The sequence below is a fragment of the Leptonotus elevatus genome, chromosome 12 (genome assembly GCF_054856555.1).
Source record: "Leptonotus elevatus isolate MCC_2025b chromosome 12, RoL_Lele_1.0, whole genome shotgun sequence".
NCBI classification, from domain to species: domain Eukaryota; kingdom Metazoa; phylum Chordata; class Actinopteri; order Syngnathiformes; family Syngnathidae; genus Leptonotus; species Leptonotus elevatus.
The window spans coordinates 919,361-938,369 of record NC_141250.1 but is presented as its reverse complement, the minus strand read 5'-3'; the positions used below and the strand labels follow the sequence as shown (position 1 = coordinate 938,369).

At 39.8% G+C, this 19,009-nt stretch overlaps 2 protein-coding genes across 5 annotated transcripts in view; one reads left to right on the top strand and one right to left on the bottom strand.

The window, feature by feature from the left end:
• ccdc93 (CCC complex scaffolding subunit CCDC93) overlaps positions 1-6,711 on the top strand; it is a 79,173-nt gene extending 72,462 nt beyond the window's left edge. For 2 of the 3 annotated variants that reach the window (XM_086091992.1, XM_086091993.1), the window contains 6 exons: positions 440-548; positions 630-712; positions 815-852; positions 1,208-1,292; positions 6,183-6,296; positions 6,410-6,711. In XM_086091992.1, the coding sequence (XP_085948118.1) occupies positions 440-548; positions 630-712; positions 815-852; positions 1,208-1,292; positions 6,183-6,296; positions 6,410-6,466 (486 nt within the window). In that variant the 3' untranslated portion in view covers positions 6,467-6,711. Of the gene's footprint in view, positions 1-439; positions 549-629; positions 713-814; positions 853-1,207; positions 1,293-4,785; positions 5,030-6,182; positions 6,297-6,409 lie in introns of those variants that run through there. The other variant, XR_015096755.1, reaches the window with a different exon arrangement.
• A 7,233-nt stretch (positions 6,712-13,944) lies between these two features.
• The window catches only part of itgb2 (integrin, beta 2), a 67,229-nt gene continuing 62,164 nt past the window's right edge, over positions 13,945-19,009 (bottom strand). For both annotated transcript variants that reach the window (XM_086090906.1, XM_086090907.1), the window contains exons 15-16: positions 17,486-17,652; positions 13,945-15,362 (exon numbers count right to left, since the gene is read on the bottom strand). In XM_086090906.1, coding sequence (XP_085947032.1) covers positions 15,297-15,362; positions 17,486-17,652 — 233 coding nt within the window. In that variant the 3' untranslated portion in view covers positions 13,945-15,296. The remainder of the gene's footprint in view (positions 15,363-17,485; positions 17,653-19,009) is intronic.

Sequence of the window (19,009 nt, the reverse complement as noted above, 5' to 3'; positions counted from 1 at the left end):
GTAGTTCTTCATGAAAGAAGACTGATTATCTTCTATGTTTAATCAAAATAAGACATTTTCAAACATCTGTCTATTTACTTTGGAAATAAATGACAGAACTGTTAATATAGTACAACATCAATCCCTCTTTTTTTTTGTGCTCACTATAATATGAATACCAAGTACGAAATAACCACCAACTACAGGTTACTAAACATTTATCGGGGGAGAAGCTTTTGTAATACACTTAATTGCAAAAAAAAATTGGGCATTTTTGTTTTAATTTTATTTGTTAACGAAAATATTTTGAATTTGAGTTTTTTTGTTGTTAGTTTTCATTAACTAAAATAACCTTGCCCATAATGCACCACGCGGCTGAGATGCGCACTTTGCTTAATGAACCTCGTTTCAGTTCATCGTGCATCCCAACAACTTAACTTACTGTAACTTCTCTGTTTAGGCTAGGAGGAATCGTGACATTGCCATTCTGCAGAGAAAGATTGATGAAGTACCTTGCCGTGCAGAACTCACACAGTACCAGAAGAGATTCATTGAACTTTATTGCCAAGGTGGATCCTCCCCCAAATCCCGATTCCCATTTTCATTTGATGACCAACGAACTAAAAATAATTTTATTTTTTCCCTTTCAGTTTCCGCCACGCACAAAGAGACCAAGCAGTTCTTCACTTTGTATAATACATTAGATGACAAGAAAGTTTATCTTGAGAAGGAGGTATTTTTATTTATTTATTTTATTTATTTATTTATTTCAAGTTCACCTGTTGAAATTATGTAAATGCTAAATGTTAATGACAAAAATGATTTTCCCCTTTAGGTTAATTTGCTGAATTCCATTCATGACAACTTCCAGCAGTAAGATTTTACTGTTGTATACTGTTATACTGTGCTGTTATTTAATATTGTGGGTGATGTTTTTTTAAATTTATTAACCATAAACAGTGTATCACATTTACTAACATAATACTAAATAATTTTTTGAGCAGTTGAAAAGGTCTATCCTAACCCCAAACGTGAGTTGTAACTTTTTAGTAGTTGAAGTTGAAACATTGTCGTCTCAAATATTTCCAAATGCAATTCAACTGAAAATGCTCAATCTTCTTTTATGGAAAAGGTAACATTGAAATATTTTTTCAACTACACAATTTTTGGGCCTATATTATATTGTGCGTGCGTGTGTGTGTGTTTTGATGTTTGTCTGTGTGTCCAGAGCCATGTCATCTTCAGCCGCAAAGGAGCAGTTTCTCAGACAGATGGAACAGATAGTGGAGGGAATCAGACAGAGTCGAATCAAGGTATAGTTACTGTTTTAAAGAGTAAGAATTGAGGTCTGAGGCCAACCTCAGTGGTTTGATTGATATCACCTTGTTGTTCCTAAAAAGTGCTAGATCTCGCTTACCCAGAGGCCCCTTCCACTTACACCAGTGTTCCCGGCACAAGGAGTCCCAGACAATTATCCACTTAAAGGGTTAAAATTTGTAGTTATTACATTAACAGCCAGCAGGTGGCAGCAGAGCACAGGAAATGAACCAGAACCATGTTGAAAAACCCTCAATTAGAGCTGTTCAAAAGACTTGATTCATTTGTGAACGTCACATCACTAATAACAATTTGTGGGGGAGCTGGACCAAGTAAGAAGACATACAGAATGGGAGGAGTATTTTTTTCACAATGACGTTTTCGAAATGCGTATGCCTCATCTGCCAGTCTTCCATCACACTACCAAATAAAGGAAATGTGGAGCGACATTTTAGGACTGTTCATGGAAAATACGACACCGACTTCCCGCCTTAAAGCGAGCTGAGAAAGGTGAAGGAACTAAAATCCCAGTTGTCCGGACAGCATTTATTCTTCACACAACATACTTCAAAAGCGTAAGCCCCCACCAAAGCCACAGTAGATTGGCTGCTTGAACAGTAGATTTTAGGTCAAAAAAGTTAGGGCACCCCTAAGCATTACTGACCCCTAGGGGTAGAAACAGTGCACTGCTACACTTAAAGTTTGCAGTAATTAGGCTGCTGTTTTCGCAAATGTATTTGACCAAATGAAGAAAATGTAGACGTTTTGCATCAAAGCGTAGTCTTAGAAACAGGTAGTTGTAGATAGAAGGGCTGGGTATCGATTCTAATTTCCTCAATCGATTCAATTTCGATTCATAAGAGTTCGGTTTGATTTGAATTACGTTTTTCCTGATTCGATTCGATATTGATTATTCGATTTTTTTATTTTTATGACCAGCCCTAGTAGATAGTAACTATGAGACAACGTAAGTAACTCATTCAAGTATCAAACTATGGCCAGCGGGCCAATTTTTGCCCCCCGTGTAATTTCATTTGGCCCTTGAGGCAATATCAAATTAACATTATAGCTGGCCCGCCGGTATTATAAGCGGCGGTGCCGCTGTAACACCGCATTCACCGCTAATACTACAAATCCCATAATGCTCTGCTGTTGTTTTGGCGCGCAGCCATGCCCTCTCCTCTGTGTCAGTAGCGATCCGTGTTCTTGCGCAACGCTTCGGCTGAAAGCCGGCCGGCTCACCCGCCTCCCCGTGCCTCCCTCCGAGACTTGCTGCGGCCTCATACTATAACTATCAGTGTCACTGTCTACACAAGCGGAGATTCGATCGGGCGATGGAGAGTTGTCGAAAAGCATCGACCAATGCACATTGATGATGATGATGATGGTGAATCCCGAGGTTGACGCCACAGTTGGACGCGGCCTTTATTCTCACGTCATAAAGCCTCACCGGCTAGCGCTGCTAACGCCGGAGCTGCACAAGCGGACATTCGGTCGGACAATGAAGAGTACCCCGAGTCCAATGCATATTCATCGGAGGAGCGGGTACAGTCTGATCACGGAGAAGACACTGGTTCTGGACTATGATGTCACCATGAATGGAATGGATAAGATGGATCAGAATATCTACCACCCGGTATAGGAACTGAAGGACATGAGGAAGCCAGACGTAACACCACCGTAACGTAACCGTAGCATGATCCTGATAGTAGACTTGATGGCAACACATACTGCAGTATATACTTGCTATTCCCCGGAAAAAACGGCCGGCAAGAAAGTGCACGCGAAGGGGCAATCGCAGTGAAACTAATCTGTTGTGCAAATCCTGTTGCGTCTCCTTGCACGCAGAGGAGTGTTACACAAAAAGAAAAACTGTAGTTGAAACATCCACATAATTGTAAATAGTACCACAGTTGCACACATTTGTAAATAGTTTGCCAAATTGTTGTCAAATTGTTACACTGTTGAATGTAAATAAACGTATTTTGCTATCAAAAAACACTTTTTCATTATTGGTGATAGTGTTTTATAGAAGTAAAGCACTATTTAGATGTTTGTGGCATCATTCATGGAAAAAAAAAAGTTCAAAATTCACTAGAGTGCATGAAATAATATCGTTTCACTAAAAGCTTGATTTCTCCGTATTTTGGTCCAAAACACAAGAGCATTTGGGTGAAACTAACTATTTTCTATTGTTGATTACTGAAGAACGGAATAAGGTAGAAAGAAACTTTTTTTTTCTGATGAAAGATGGGAGTTCAATCGTTCATTTGGTAGTATGTGTGTTTCCATAGTCCAAACAGAACATTTTCTGTGGACCTTGATCAGTCAAAATGCTTAAATCGGCTGGCACTGACGGCATCCCTTTTCTGAAAACGTCTGGCAGTCAAAGAGTTAATAAATTTGCAAATATTTCTACACTTAAGTGTTTTTCTGTGACGATGGGGTTCTGAGTGTACATTAATGAGAAATAAACTGAAATTATTTGATTTTAGCAAATAGCTGCAATGAAACAGTGAAAAATGTAAAGGGGTCTGAGCACACACATGCTCATTGGCGTTAGCCCTGAATAAACTCGAATCACGAAAAGGAAAGTACAGTAATAAGTAATTGTACTTTTCCTGAAAATCACTTCATAGTCCAACATATGAAAAATCCAATTACAGTCATTTCTGGACTATAAGCCGCACTATAAAGAAAGCGCAGTGTCAGGCAGAGCAAACCAAACCAAACCAAGTGAGCCCAAATACAGTAGGACAATTTGCACCCTCATTATGGAAAAGAAATTAGCAGGAATCCGATGCAGTAACATTAAAACACCTGCGGCTTACAGTCGGGTGCGGCTTGTATGTGTAACAAACTTGAGTATTCCCCAAATTTAGCTAGTGCGGCTTATAGTCAGGTGCGCCTTATGGTCCAGAAATTACTGTGGATCATGTAACGAATACTGCCAGTCACCCTCTATATTTTTTGTTGTTGTTCTCCCTTCCTCAAACATTCCACTCTTGGAAATATGTGTGAGGTGAAATCTGGGGTTTTGAGGTGAAGAGATAAGCCCCCCCCCCCCCCTCCGGTTTCACCCTCGCCAGAAAAGGTCAAAATGTGACTTCTACCCTTTCAATCATCCTCACCCAGTACTTTTCACCCGCAAGAACCACGAGTTTATGGTACTAAAGTGTCTTATCGGGGGCTCCATCCTCTCCCCTGTGGAGGTGGGGGATTAACACGACCGATAAACCATACCAGTTGTTTAAATGAACTCAGGTGGCTACATTCCAGCGTTCTTGAAAGTTACATGTGACCACAGCGCCTTCAAGCGGGGACGCAATTTTTCTTTTGCCCAAGAAACTACCAAGTGTCTCGGACTTGGCGATCGTGCTTGTAGGCAGGCAGTGTAAAGCAGCCGGCATGCGTCCGCACTGGCAGACGGACACCTAGTTTGTTTTTATTTCATTTTTCACATTTTCTTGTTTTTGTGTGGTCGTCCAGTCGGCAATACAGCCGCCCAATACAGCAAATTTCGGCTTCAGGTGATTGGCCAGCTGATCTCCCCATGCGCTGAGAGGACAACTCCGGTTGGGGCCGAACGCACCTGAGCCGAGCTGTGGCTCGCGCGTCCGACTGCTGAACAATTTTTCATAATTTTTATTTTTGCCTTGTTTTTGGAGGAGTTGTTTTCTTCTTCTTTCTTCAAAACGATCTTCCCTCCGTCAGCTCGATCTAACTCACTCCAGTAAGTTGCAGTCTCATGACCAATTTGGCATATCGCTTGCAACTTCCATTTCAAACATCTCAAAGATTTGGCAAGTCAAACCTTTCCTTTCTACCTCGTTAAATTGTTCCAATTGTTCCTTTCTTATTTACATTAGCTCACTTGTATTTTATTTTATATTTTTTCCACCGTATGATAGTTAGGTAGACAGTATTGTGACTCTGTATGTTTGACCGTAGTAATAAATGCATGGTTTTTTTTTTTATCTAGTTCAGTCTCAATCGTGCTTGTGTCCGAGTGGATTAGTAATTATTTTGAATTGAAAGTAAACAGAACGTGGTGCCCCTATAAGCGGTTGAGGGAAATTACGACTTCCTCAAGCGCTGATCAAATTACTAATTCGTCCAAAAGACATCAATTATCGCTACAATCAAAATATTAAATGGTAAATGGAGTGCACTTAAATAGTGCTTTATCCTCATCATATGTTTACTAAGCTTGACATATTTGCTTGTCTCGTTCAAACATATTGAGTTGTCAAAGCCTACAATGGCAGCAAACTAAGGGTACCGCACAGAAAGGTTCTTCAAATAATTTATTTGAAATCCATAAACGTGACAAAGTGAGTCCGCCGGCGTCCGTGTTTGCAAACTTCCTTGTGTCTGTTAAGTGCATTGTGGCCAACTGGGTCAACTTGGCTCGGTTATTGCACTTTTGATGGCGTAAAACCGTAGTAATAGTCCTTATAGCAAATGCTGGATGGTTAGCCTGCATGCTTCTTGGAGGAGTCGTATCAGGAGGAGTGTCTTGCTCTATGCTATAGTGGATATTGCTGACGCACTTAGAGTCGCCATCTTACGTGTGTCTGGCTCCAATAAATTCATTAGAGCTCTTATTTATTTAGTAATTTTGACATGGATTATTTTGTTACAAACATAATCAATAACATAAAAACAGTAAACACTATAATTTCAAACAATGCCGAGTCTCATGCTGAGTCAAAAGTCATAGAATATTTTTAAAAAAATTAAGAGGACTTTTAAAAATGGAAACAGAGGGAGCTGGTGGAAGGGCAAATTGCAAAAATCTGTCACAAAGTGCAGAATTTGTTAAAATGTTGACAAATTCCCTCTTGACTAAAAGGTCAAATGTGTGATTTCTGCTTTGCATGCAGATGGAGAAGAAAAAGCAGGAGAACAAAATGAGAAGAGATCATCTGAATGACAAATACCTGGAATTGCTTGACATCCAGCGGCTTTATTTCAAAACAGTCAAAGACTTTAAAGAGGTAATGGCTATGGCATTAATTAGTCTTGAGTAAGAAAAAAAAAAAGAAGTAAATATTAACCTGTATGGAAATAGAAAATCTGTTGTGGTTAACTCCCAATTTTGTTCCACCAGGAATGTCGAAAGAATGAAATGCTGCTGTCCAAGTTGAGAGCAAAAGGCGCATCCTAGTTGTTATATCGCTGGAGGCAAACAATGTGTTTATATTAGTATGCATCTGTGTAAACACTTTAAAACCGATAAATTGCCTACGTGCGTATTCTGGTCTCTACTGCTTTCATGGATCATAGTCTTGACTTGATTAATTTGATTTAAAATTCTGGTATTGTACTCTCATTGCCATCTGCTGAATGGACAAAAAATGACTCAGACCTTTTCAACAATAAAAATGTTGGTGTGTTTTTTTCCTGGATGTATTATAGAACCTTTTTTTTAAGCTGTCAAACACATCATATTGCTTCTTTTCATGAATCGTATGTTTTTATTTAGCTGTTTGAATTGATTACCCTTAACATTTTGTGTATTGCAGCAAACTGCATTTTCTTGTCGAGAAACATTTCAGTGGAGACATTTTAAACAAGTACAGTACAAGTACAGGCCAAAAGTTTGGACACACCTAATTCATTGCATTTGCTTTATTCTCATGACTATTTACTAGTGGTGCATCTAATCACAAAACTCAAGGATCTGATCTTTTTTCGGATCAGAAAAAAAAAAAGATAAATAGTACTGTCTTCATTTGTAAAGCACTTTTTCCATAAAAAAAAAAAGATAAATAGTACTTTGTCTTCATTTGTAAAGCACTTTTTCCATAAAAAAAAAAAATCTATTCAAAATGTCTAAAATAGCTGTGTAGGATTTAGTGTTTAGTTGACATTTTGAGTTGAATGTTTTTGTTCTATTTCTTTTTTAAATAATTGAAAAGACCTCAAAGTGCAATTTATGGCACATACCCTTCCTCTAAACATTGAGAGTGAATTACAAAGTAACCGTAACCTATTTGCATTGCCGGTAATGTATTACTGTAATTGGACAACTTTATTTTAAAGTTAGCCTTATCTTAACATTGAGTGTGTTTCAGCTTCCTTGACATGGTATGGACTGTGAATGCGCACTTTGTTTTTGTCCACTGGTTACAACGTTTGCAAGTGAGTGGCAAACTTATTATATTAAATTATTTCATTCAGTCAAGCCACACAATACATGCACGGACAAATTGTAGAACAATACACAGTAATACGGTTAACAGACCCACGCAGGCACACAAACACAACTTATATTGGAGCATAAAATTATTTATCACTAAAGCACAGTTGCAGACAATGTGAGTTGAATTCAGATTTTTTTTCATTGCCAATTTTGTTAATGTTGACTGTCACTAAGTTCTAATATAAAAAAAAAAAAAACACTTTACACATCCTTTTGATTGATATTTTGCTTTGTTTTCACTGAACCCATATATTGTCGTCATTGTCTATTTGTAAAGCACTTTAAAACATACATTGCCTGCATACAAAGGGCTGTACATGGAATAAAAAACAGTCTCGCTGTAGACAAGTGAAACAAAATAACACAAAATAAAATTATTACAAATATAAGTAGGGAAGTACAGTATACAAATAGATCAAATTAATAATTAAAAAATAGTGAGACGTAAGGAAGTGAATGAGTAAGTAAAACAAGTATCAAAAAAATAAAACAAAATACAGCAGGCACCATAAAATACTGAAACGATGCTACGCCACATGCAGGGTCAAAGACTAAAGAATAAAGAGGTCTGGCAAAAAAATCGAGATATGAAATTCTGTCCATATCATTCAGCCCTGAATCCAAAAAGCGAATGAAGGCAACTGCTAGCAAGTCCCAGATAGAAGGGGGTGGGTCACAGTCATTCATTCGGACATAGTCGTTTTGTTGCAAATTAACTTTTGAGTTGAATAAATGCAAACAGAACTACACAAAAAATATTTCTGAGCACTTTTGCAGTTGTCACGCCGCCACTATTAAGCCTGAAGAACATTAGACTTCGGTTGAAGAAGTGCAAAAAGAAAATTGTAATCCCGCAAAGGTGAATAATATGTAGTCATAAATAGGGATGTAACGATAACGGCAATATTGCGATATCGCAATTTTAAAATTGCCACAATATCGTCGCCGTCATGTCACGATATTAAAAGCAGCACATCTGTTAAAAATACCAAGTTGATTTCCATTTGTGCAGCTGTAGCACTCTCTTGTGGCTACTTTTTTAGTGCAGTTTAATTTTCACAAGGCATGTTTTGGCCCTTCTTTGTTTAAAATCCACGCTAATGGTCAGATGAAGGGGAACGTAAAATGCTTGTGAACAGAGTCAATATGTAGAGGAACTCGATATGCATGCATTAGCAAGTAAGTGCCTCAATATTAAGTGTAATTAGCTATTGTAAGTTGTTTAGATGCATTGCTGTTATGTACAAAAGCACAATATTGTGCTTTTCTTAAGTATAAGCTCTTTTTTTTTTTTTTTTACAGTATTGTGACCTTTTTTTTTATATCACCAACCTCCCCACAATATCTTGATAATTACCGTATTGTCAGGTTCATATTGTGATGTTTGGATATCGTTACATCTCTAGTTATATAAATACACTTTACCGAAGGGTCTCACTGGAGTGTCACTCAGGGGAATCAAGAGTGAATAAATACATAAGCTGACTGCACCACTCCAGCTTCTTGCTTGAGCTCCTACTCAATTTCTTGTGGCAGTTGTGAAATCCTTCTCTTTCATTCCAGTGGCACTCATGTGGGAAGTCAATGCAAGTGACATGTTCCATTTTCTGGCACATTTTATACAAAATGTAGAGCTATAGAGCAAAAATAGATCAACTGTGACTGTGGTGTGTGCAATGTCAGAATTCTGCCTTGATTTTGGAATGGTTTTATAGTAGAACAGTGGAAATAGCAGGTCAAGACAGATGGAAAATCTTTTCAAATATATATATATATATATATATATATATATATATATATATATATATATATATATATATATATATATATATATATATATATATATATATCCTATAGGTAATTTAAAATACTTAGGCATAAAAATCTCACCTAAATTAACTGATTTAATTCATTTAAACTTTACTCCACTTCTGGATAGCATTTATAGTGACTTGGAGCGCTGGAATAATCTTCCTATTTCTCTAATAGGACGAATAGCCACTATTAAAATGAAAGTTTTACCCAAAATAAACTATTTTTTCTCAATGATTCCATTTAAACCTACGGCTAACTGGTTCCAGTTGTTGGACTCAGCCGTTACAAAATTTTACTGGAATAAAAAAAAAGCAATGATTAGTCTATCTACTCTTCAGAAAAATAAATCCAAAGGAGGTCTAGAGGCACCAAATGTTATGCACTACTATATAGCTAACTAGCTACAATATATCATTTTATGGGCACAACCCAACAGAGATACTAACTGTTGGCTGGAACTAGAACAGAAGGATTGTAATAACCGCAGACTTCTAGATTTACTCTTTATTACAACATCGATTAAGCGACATAATTTTTTAAAAATCCAATGATTTCCGCCACCCTGACTGCCTGGTGGAAGGCACTAGAAATTACAAAAGCCCAAGTGGAGCCCTGTGGGCTTTCTCTCCTATGGCATAACTCCGACTTTCAACTTAACCAATCGTTTTATTTAGGTGTGTTGGAGCAGAAAGGAATTACACATCTCCACCATCTCTTCTCAGATAATATGTTTATATCATATACATCCTTGCTCCAAAAATACAAAATAAAAAACGGAAATTGTTAACATTATCTGCAAGTTAAAAGTATGATAAAGAAACAAATTCCAACACTTAGGGGTACGCTTCAACCGCCTGTTTTAGCTAAAGATATTACCAAGCTTTCTCCGACAACAACAAAAAAACTCTCAAAAATATATAAGTTACTTTCATATACTGATAAAACGTCTTTACCCATCTCGAAATGGGAAACAGACTTGTCTATAGCTCCGGAATCTGACTTTTGGATTCAAGTTTGTGAAAACGTATTTAAAATGACAAAACACACAAATTTACAACTTATCCAATATAAAATTATTCATAGAACATACATTACCCAATATATGATGAAGAAAATGGGACTCTCAGACTCCGACATTTGTCTCCAGTGTTTACAAAACACTACAGACACTTATTTTCATGCTTTATGGTTATGTACTCCGGTTATGTATTTCTGGACTAAAGTCTTAGAAAAACTTTCCGCTATCTTGGACTGTAGGATACCGTTCTCTCCAAACTTGTGTTTGCTAGGTGACTTAACAACAACTGACTTACAATTTCAATCTACACTTGTAGCCCTTACTATCGCAAACAAAACAATTCTTGTTAACTGGAAAAATAAACAAACTCTGAATATCGACCAATGGTCTAACCTCCTCATAAATCACATTTTAATGGAAAAAATATCTGCCTCAAATAAAAACCAAATATCAACATTTATAGAAACATGGTCTACGTATATAGAATATTTTAACCGAAATCTGGTTACTTTATTCTGCCTGTTAGCGAGAGCCACCGCATCGCGATAACTTACATTGATGTTTCTGTATTTGGCAATTTATAACTAATGGTTGTGTTTTTATAGTCAGGAACCCAGTTGCTGCCAACAGGATCGAGCAGATTCACCTCCAATGGGCACTAAGGGTTAATATTCGGATTCACTGCATGCCAGTGGGTTAATTCTATAGGTGCTGTCCCCCCCTGGCTGGGCATGGGCGGGTCTGCCCCTCTGTTGGCTGCTGGGTGGCAGCTGCGTCTTGGCCGTTCCCTGGTTCTCTTGGGGGGTGCTGCGTTGCGGGGCTCTCCCTGGTGTCCGGGGCGGCGCCGCTCGTCCCGTGGTTCCCTCTCTCCTCCCCCTTGCTGCCTCTCCCTCCTCGCCTCTCCCTGCCCGTCCTCCGCCTCCCTGTCCCTTCTCCCTCGTCACCCTTCCTCCTCCTCTCCCCCTCTCTCTGCGGCCCTGCCGCTGCCCCTTGCCCTTCTTGTCGTCTCCTTCCCCCCTCCCCTGTCCGCCTTCCTTCCCCTCCCCTGGGCCGGGGGCTCCATCCGTGGCCCGGGTCTCGGCGCTCCGGGGGCCGGGAGGGTGGTTGGCTTTTAGTGTTGTGCCCGCCCCGCTCCGGTGGACCTCCTGGCACCTCGGGCGGGCCCCAATATCCGGGGGGCGAGCCCTATCGCCCCGCCGGGCTGGTCCCACATGCCCGCCGGGGTCCCGGTGGGGTGGGTGGGGGTTTGGTGGGCGGGTGCGCCTCCTTGTTGGGGGGGGGGGGCCCGCTGGTCGCTCCTCTTAACTCACTGCACTAGTTTTGCGCAATACACTTTTATAAACATATAGGGCACATAACACACTTTGGGGGGGTGGGGTAGGGTGGAAACACCGTCTTCGCCCTACAACTCCCCTCCAATTTTAATGCACCACACAACTGTGTGTGTGTGGGGGGGGGGTGCCATGGTTGGGGCAGACCGCAGTATAGAGCAGTGCTGCGGTCCTCTGTCCGTGTCCCCGCCGTGCCCCCCCGCCACCCCCACTACTTATTTATTTAATGCACTACATACACTCACTAACATGCCTGGGAGGCGGGTGGATCGGAGCGTGGGGATATCATTTCCCTCTGCTTCGGTTCACCTGCTCCCAATTTTAATGCACCACACACACACACTTGTATATACACTGGGTGGGGTCACATTCAAGGTTTAGGGGTAGAGTTCGCCAGTCGGCGAGCTGGCGGACTCAGTAACAGGGTTTAGCTTTCACTAAGAACGCTGGAGTGACGACCGGGGCCTTTCCCCTCTGGGCCGACCGTCCTCCGGTGCCCCCATCTCCCCTTCTGCCCCCGGTGTGCCGTCCCTCCACGCGGCGGGGGGTGGGGTGGGCGCGGGGGGTGGGGTGTGCGCGGGTGCCCTCTCCGCTCCGCTGTCCGGCCCCTCTTCGGTGCCGATGCCTGGGTGCGGGGGGTCCTCGGGAGCTGGGGGTCGGGGGCTGCCGGTTGGTGGGGGGGAGGGGGGGGGCATCGGTTGGGGCAGACCGCAGTATAGAGCAGGGCTGCAGTCCCCAGTCCGTGTCCCCGCCGCCACCCCCACTACTTATTAAAAATAAAAATAAAATGCCACAGTTTGATGCTGCACCAATAACAGCTGCTATTGAGAATGAATAGCAAGAGAAGGGAATTGCGTAGTTGAAGTGTGTGGCACAGAGCTACGACGGCGCAGCTGTCATTAGCGGAGCAGTCGGTGCTGTACAAGCCCTTTTTCAAAAGCAGCACCCTGCGACTTAAATCTCGTTCTATGTCATACATGCAGAGCTATTACTGAAACCAGATTTTTTCAACATGCTTGAAAGTCTGTATTCATTCTTCACTGTTTCACTTGTCAACCATCATATGTTTGTAGACACTCAGATTAAATGATGATTGCTGTAAAGTGAACTTGTGCAGTTGTCAAGCACACGATGGGCATGCCAGGTTCGTTCAGTGACTGCAGTGCTGGACAATTTCCGTTCTATCATTGAGTGCCTCTCCTCTATCAATACAGCTGTGGCAATGGGATTGAAGGCAAAACTAAGTAAATTATCCTCTTTGTATTTCTTGATTGTTTTCAAGGATCTCCTGTCAGTAACAGCAGGTTTACACATACCTACACAAGGAGACTATAGATATTGCCCAGGCACAGGCATACAAGGATGCAGTGATTGAGACTGAAGCAGAAACAAAATGATGCCACGGCTGCAGATTTTCATGCAAAAGCACTATCTATATGTGAGGAGAACCAGATAACAGTCTTAAAGCTGTTTTCTGGACAGAGGCGAAAGACAAAGAGAATGGATGGATTTGTTGTTGAGTGAACTTGTGGGGCTGGTAGTGGAATCTGTAGTTCTTCTGAGTCTGAAAAGCTTAAATGGAAATTGTTTGTTTCCTTGTTTAGACAGAACGATCTCTAAACTTGAGAAGCGTTTTTCAGGTGTGAATCAGGACTTGCTTAACGGAATTCATGCCTTCAATCCAAGCTCAAACCACTGTCATGTCAGAGCCTCATTTGTCAGCACTTGCACTGCATTACCACATTGAACTCAAGTCAGAAAAAGTGATGGTTGCCAAAAACTTTCTGAAGCGCAAAAGTGAGGCTGGCGCCATTGGGGATATGCTGACAGTGTACAATCTTTCGGACAATGAGATGTTCCCTTCACTGAAAGCTATTATTCAGGTTGCCTTAACTATACCAGTTAGCAGCTGTAGCTGTGAGAGATCTTTCAGTGTCTTGCGTCGCCTCTATACCTGGTTGAGGAGGACTATGGGTCAAAGCAGACTCAAGCACCTGGCTGTGATGTCAATTGAAAAAGAGATGCTTGAGAGAGTGGAACACCAAAACGTGATTGACAGATTTGCCAACCTCAAGGTTAGGCGACATAGTTTAAAGAAGAAAGAATAATCTGCACTTTATCCATAATCTGATCATTACATACATTGCACAATAAATCAGGGTTGCTCTTTTATTATCCGTTATTTATTCAATTCAAGCACTTTCCTTTTGAAGTGTATTTTTATCTATATACTTGTAGTAAAGACAAAAAAATAAAAAGGCAGAGACAAACAGTGATAAAGTCAATTTGTTTTAATATGTTTGAGATGATGTGTCTACACTTCACCCATGCTTAGACTTGTACGTACATTGTTTGAAGTATAAGTCAGGGGTGCATCTTTATTATCAGTTTTTTTAATTTTGTGAATACAAGCACTTTCCTTTTGAAGTGTATTTTTATTTATGTATATTTGTCTCAAAGACAAGATGTAAAAAGGCACTGACAACCAGTGCTAAAGTCAATTTGTTTTGTTAAATGTGTTTTATATGACGTTTTATAAAAGTCCAAAAACAAGTGCATTGTCCATTTTTGTACTCAATGTTAACTGTGGGAAGCTGGTTTACTCCAGAAACTTGGATACTGTCAATGTCAGAGGTGGGCAATCTCGGTCCACGAGGGCCGGAGTCCTGCAGGTTTTGGAGGTTTCTCACTTCCAACACAAGCTGATTCCAATCAACAGGATCATTATCAGGCTTATGTTGGAAAAGGGCAACATGCAAAACCTGCCGGACTCCGGCCCTCGATGCCCACCTTTGGTCAATGTGTATGTTGAGGAGCTGTTGGATCAAAAATAGTACCCTTACCCATAAATTCTGGTTATTATTTGTCCTTTAATTTGATTCTGTGGGCCTTGTAAAATCAGTCAAAATCAGCCGGGAGCGAAGGGGGTTGCTTTAGTAAGAATGGCTGGGCGTGAATGAGTTAGTTGAACAAAATACAAATGACATAAACACAGCTAAGTTAGCAATTAAAAAGTATAGATTCAAATATATTTTCCAACACATGATTCCAAATACAAAATAGATAGAATGATACAACAATTTAAAAGAATAAAGAAAGAAGAAATATTTACTGGTGTTTGACAAATTATTTGTAGACAATTCTAAAATAGCAAATTGCAAATTTGACTGCTCAATTTGATTTAAGATTAAGATTCACTGATTGTCACACCCACCTAAATGGGGCAAAGTTCGTTCTCCACATTTGACCCATGCCCTGAGGGAGCGGTTGAACAGCAGCAGCCGCGCTCAGGAATCATATGGTGATCTAGCCCCCCAATTCCAACCGTTAATACTGAATGTCAAGCAGGGTGGCAATGGGTCCCATTTTTTTTTATAGTCTTTGGTATGACCCGGCCGGGGATTGAACCCACGATCTCCCAGTCTCAGGGCAGACACTCTACCACTAGACACTGAGCTGGCTTTCCTTTGTAAATTAACAAAATACATCATTTGGCGAAATTAATTGATTTAAAAATGGAAAACTTTCCGTTCAGCCACTAGAGATTTAATATTTTATGTAAGGGGAAAAAAATCTTAAATTTGATGCAACACATCTTGTGTTGGATTGAGGAGGCTGTTCCTCATTTTCATTCTCCAGTAAAGGTTGGATTGGTCACTGTAGTGGTGGCATTCTGGAAAAGTGGATTGTCTGCCTGTTAACAGAGAAGTGATCATGTTAAGCCAGGTGCTCACAGACAATGCGGTTGACCTTTACAAAACAGCACAATCGCACATAGGTCACATACCTCCATTGTCTTGAAAAAGTATTCATACCTCTTTAATTGTTTCAGATTTTATGACCTTACAATCACAGACTTAAATGTTTTCAATGAGATTGTCAACTAACACAAAGTACAGCACAATTGTGAAGTGAAATGGAAACGATAAATTATTTTATTTGTAAGTCAATACTTTGTAGAGCCACCTTTCGCTGCAATTATAGTTGCAATTTTTAGTGCATTTCTCTACCAGCTTTGCACATGTAGACACTGACATTTTTGCCCATTCTTTTTTAAAGTAGCACATAATTGTCAAGTTCAACAAAGATCATATAGGGTTGTCACATTTTTAAGCAAATATAAATCTGATAAGTATTGTGTGCATTTGTTTTCAGCCTACTGAACTCTTGATTCCCCAAAATACAATCCAGTGCTATCAAGTTCCTTAAAAAGTGGACGCTGTAATTAATAAATAAATAAAATAGAGTCCATGGTGTGTAACTTAATCACAGTATCTCACTAAAGTGAGTACAGTCCTCACATTTTTGCAGATTTTCAATTATATTTTTTCATGAGAATGAAAAGTAGTTCCGTGCACAGTTTATATAACAGTGTAAAATTATTTTCCCCTCAGAATAATTCAAAAATAGTGCCATGTGACTCGTTGGTGTTACAAGGTCTCAGGTATGAAAAGGGAACAGGGGCCTCTTGTACGAGGACTTGCGTGGCTTTCATACTAAAACACGGCGTATGTCCAAATCCAGAAACCGTCGCACTCACAAAAAAATCCAGATGCACGAATCTGCGCGTACTGTACAGGCCAAAATTTGGACACACCTCATTTAATACATTTGCTTTATTTTCATGACTATGTACAGTGCAGATTCTCACTGAACGCATCAGTTCATCTACTGATGCAAAAACCTTGGATACATCAGTGGCCATCGTGCCAGATTTGAACCCTTTAAATGTTTTGGAAGTTTGACCTCTCAACAGATGAAATCAGCCTCAACTTTGAAGATCACATTCAGCTTACAATTCATCTTCTGAGGCATCAGCCAAAGTTTGGTTATTTTATTGTTGCTCCTTGTGGTATTTTCTTGCTTAAATTAGGTCATATTACAAGAGTGGGTAATTTGATTTAATAATTTTGTGTCAATTAAAATATTATTTTCCATTTGATGTGGCCTGTAAAAAGTGGTTTATTGATAACTTATCATGGATGTTATATCACAAATGCTTTTGGTCACATAAAGAAAATAAAAATGTTGTGAACAGTTTTTATTTGTTTGTTTTGTTTTGTCCCACCACCCCAAGTAATACACTATTGTATTTACAAGTCAATATAGCCTGTGTGCATTTTGGGGCGGGGTGTCATGGTGACACTTTTGAGAGGACCATCGCGATAATTTTTCATCTTCAAATTTCATATTTCATAGCTCATTTTTATGTTCAAGTCATCCCACTTAAAAGAGCAAAAAAAAGTGAAAAAATGTGTAGTGATATTTGCGGAGCCGGCAGACTTAATTTGTAACGCATCCTTGAAGCAGCGTGTAACGGCGTCGTATGAAATTGATAGCAACGACAAGCGATCAAAACATTACATTTGTATTTACAATACATTACATTAGCCTACATTACATACAAGCACTGGCGCATATCATAACTTTTAATTTCCGACTCGCTGTGAGTGAAAGATCGAGTGGCAGCATGTCAGTCTGCTCTGCGGGGGGACCTGCGTGCAGCTACTCGCCCGAGTTTGCCCCTCGCGTCCTTGAAAATGGTTTAGTGTGTGAACGTAGTCAATTAAATTAAAAGTAGAAAACAATTAAGAAAGATCCCGAAATTGAAGATGATCTCTGTCTGTTTGGATTACAATTCATATGCGGACCAATGACAAGGTAGGATGACTCTTCTGTTCACTTTCGTGCTTAAATGGTGTATTTTGAGTTTTTTTTGGTTGCTATTTCCATCCATCAATCCATTAGCAGATCATATGAAACTATAATTTCATAAATTATCCATTGTAATGTAAAACGTAAAACAAACTGTCTCACCTCTGCCCATTTGGATTTCTTCTTTTCATTTTCAAACTTCCTGAATTCTTTCAGATCCTTCATGTATATAAGCAACTTAATCAGCATTAATAACAAGATGCCAATGAGAGCCACGGATGCAATGGAACCGCCGATGATAGCCACGACACTGGGTGGTTCAGGACACTCTGGAGCAAAACATGACAATAGGTTATACATGTAAATGGGAGCATCCAATTGCATAAAGAAAGCTATTTTTAGGCCATATCAATGGAATACAGACACCTAATATTGTTTAAAGTAATGCACCATCAGTACTTGCAGGCACAAGAAAGCAGAATGTATATTGTTCATGTAGCTAAAGTCATAGCAAGCTAGCCAACAGACAGTGTCTTGAAAGGATCCCAGAGCAAAAGCCCATTTTGTCAGATTTTATACATTTTCATTTTCTGTAGTGCCTATCCTCATTACAGTCGTGGGTGACTTGGGCTGTAGAAGCTAATAAGTTAATGAGAGCCTATAACGTAATAACGGCCCGTAATGTAATAAATTTGCCTGTTTGTTTTTTTTTTATGCAAAAGGTCCATAATGTCATGATAAGGGGTGCGTTGGAAAGGGTGGACCCAATTGCGGGGAGACAGACTGGAGGAGACAAGAATTGTGAACAAAGTGAGAAGCTTTATTAAAATTTGTAGGGACGGGTGAGAGGACGAAGACTGGCTGCCAAGACTGGACCGGGGCGAGTGAATGATCTAACCCCCCAATTCCAACCCTTAATGCTGAGTGTCAAGCATAAAAAATGACTTTGGTCAGTATTCGTTCAAATAATGACTCAAGTAAAAGTAAAAAAAGTACAGGCTTTAAAATGTACTACACAAGTAAAGCCCTTGCAAAAAAAATTACGCCACTAGATGGTGCCCTTGGTTTAAAGATGCAATGGAAATGAATTAAGTTTAAATTTATGATGTTTTAAATTTGTTAAACATAAACAAGAGGACTTCAGACATTTTACAACTTGCCTTAAATACATGTATAAATGATATGCTTAATAATGTTTATAGGAGGAAACTTGTATATTTTTATTAAAGAATTATAACTGTTGTAACGAATATTGCCCGTCACCCTTCTTTTTTCCTTCTTTTTGCCTTTTTAAACATTTCCCCCTGGGGAATGTGTGTGCGTTCCTTAATGGATTATCCCTGTGTTTCCTCAAACCAACCAGAGATAGTTCAAAAAGGAAAACTCTTTGAACTTCCCTCCAGGAAGGGACTGAATTTAATTTTTACAACCCACAGGAAACGCATACCTCAGCGCCTACCGAGATCTAAAATCCTGTTCAGCAAGCAGACTAGCGAGAGGACTGCTTATCAGTCCCCAGACCACTTTTATGGTCTAGTCTATCTACAGAAATCAGCTATGTGTTTTTTGGAAACAACGGCCCTCGGAAGTTATACGGCACCACAGTGCCCTCCAGCGATCACTATCGGTATTATCCTCAATAATCCTGCCGCTCGTAATTAATCTGAAATCTACATAATTCTGGAC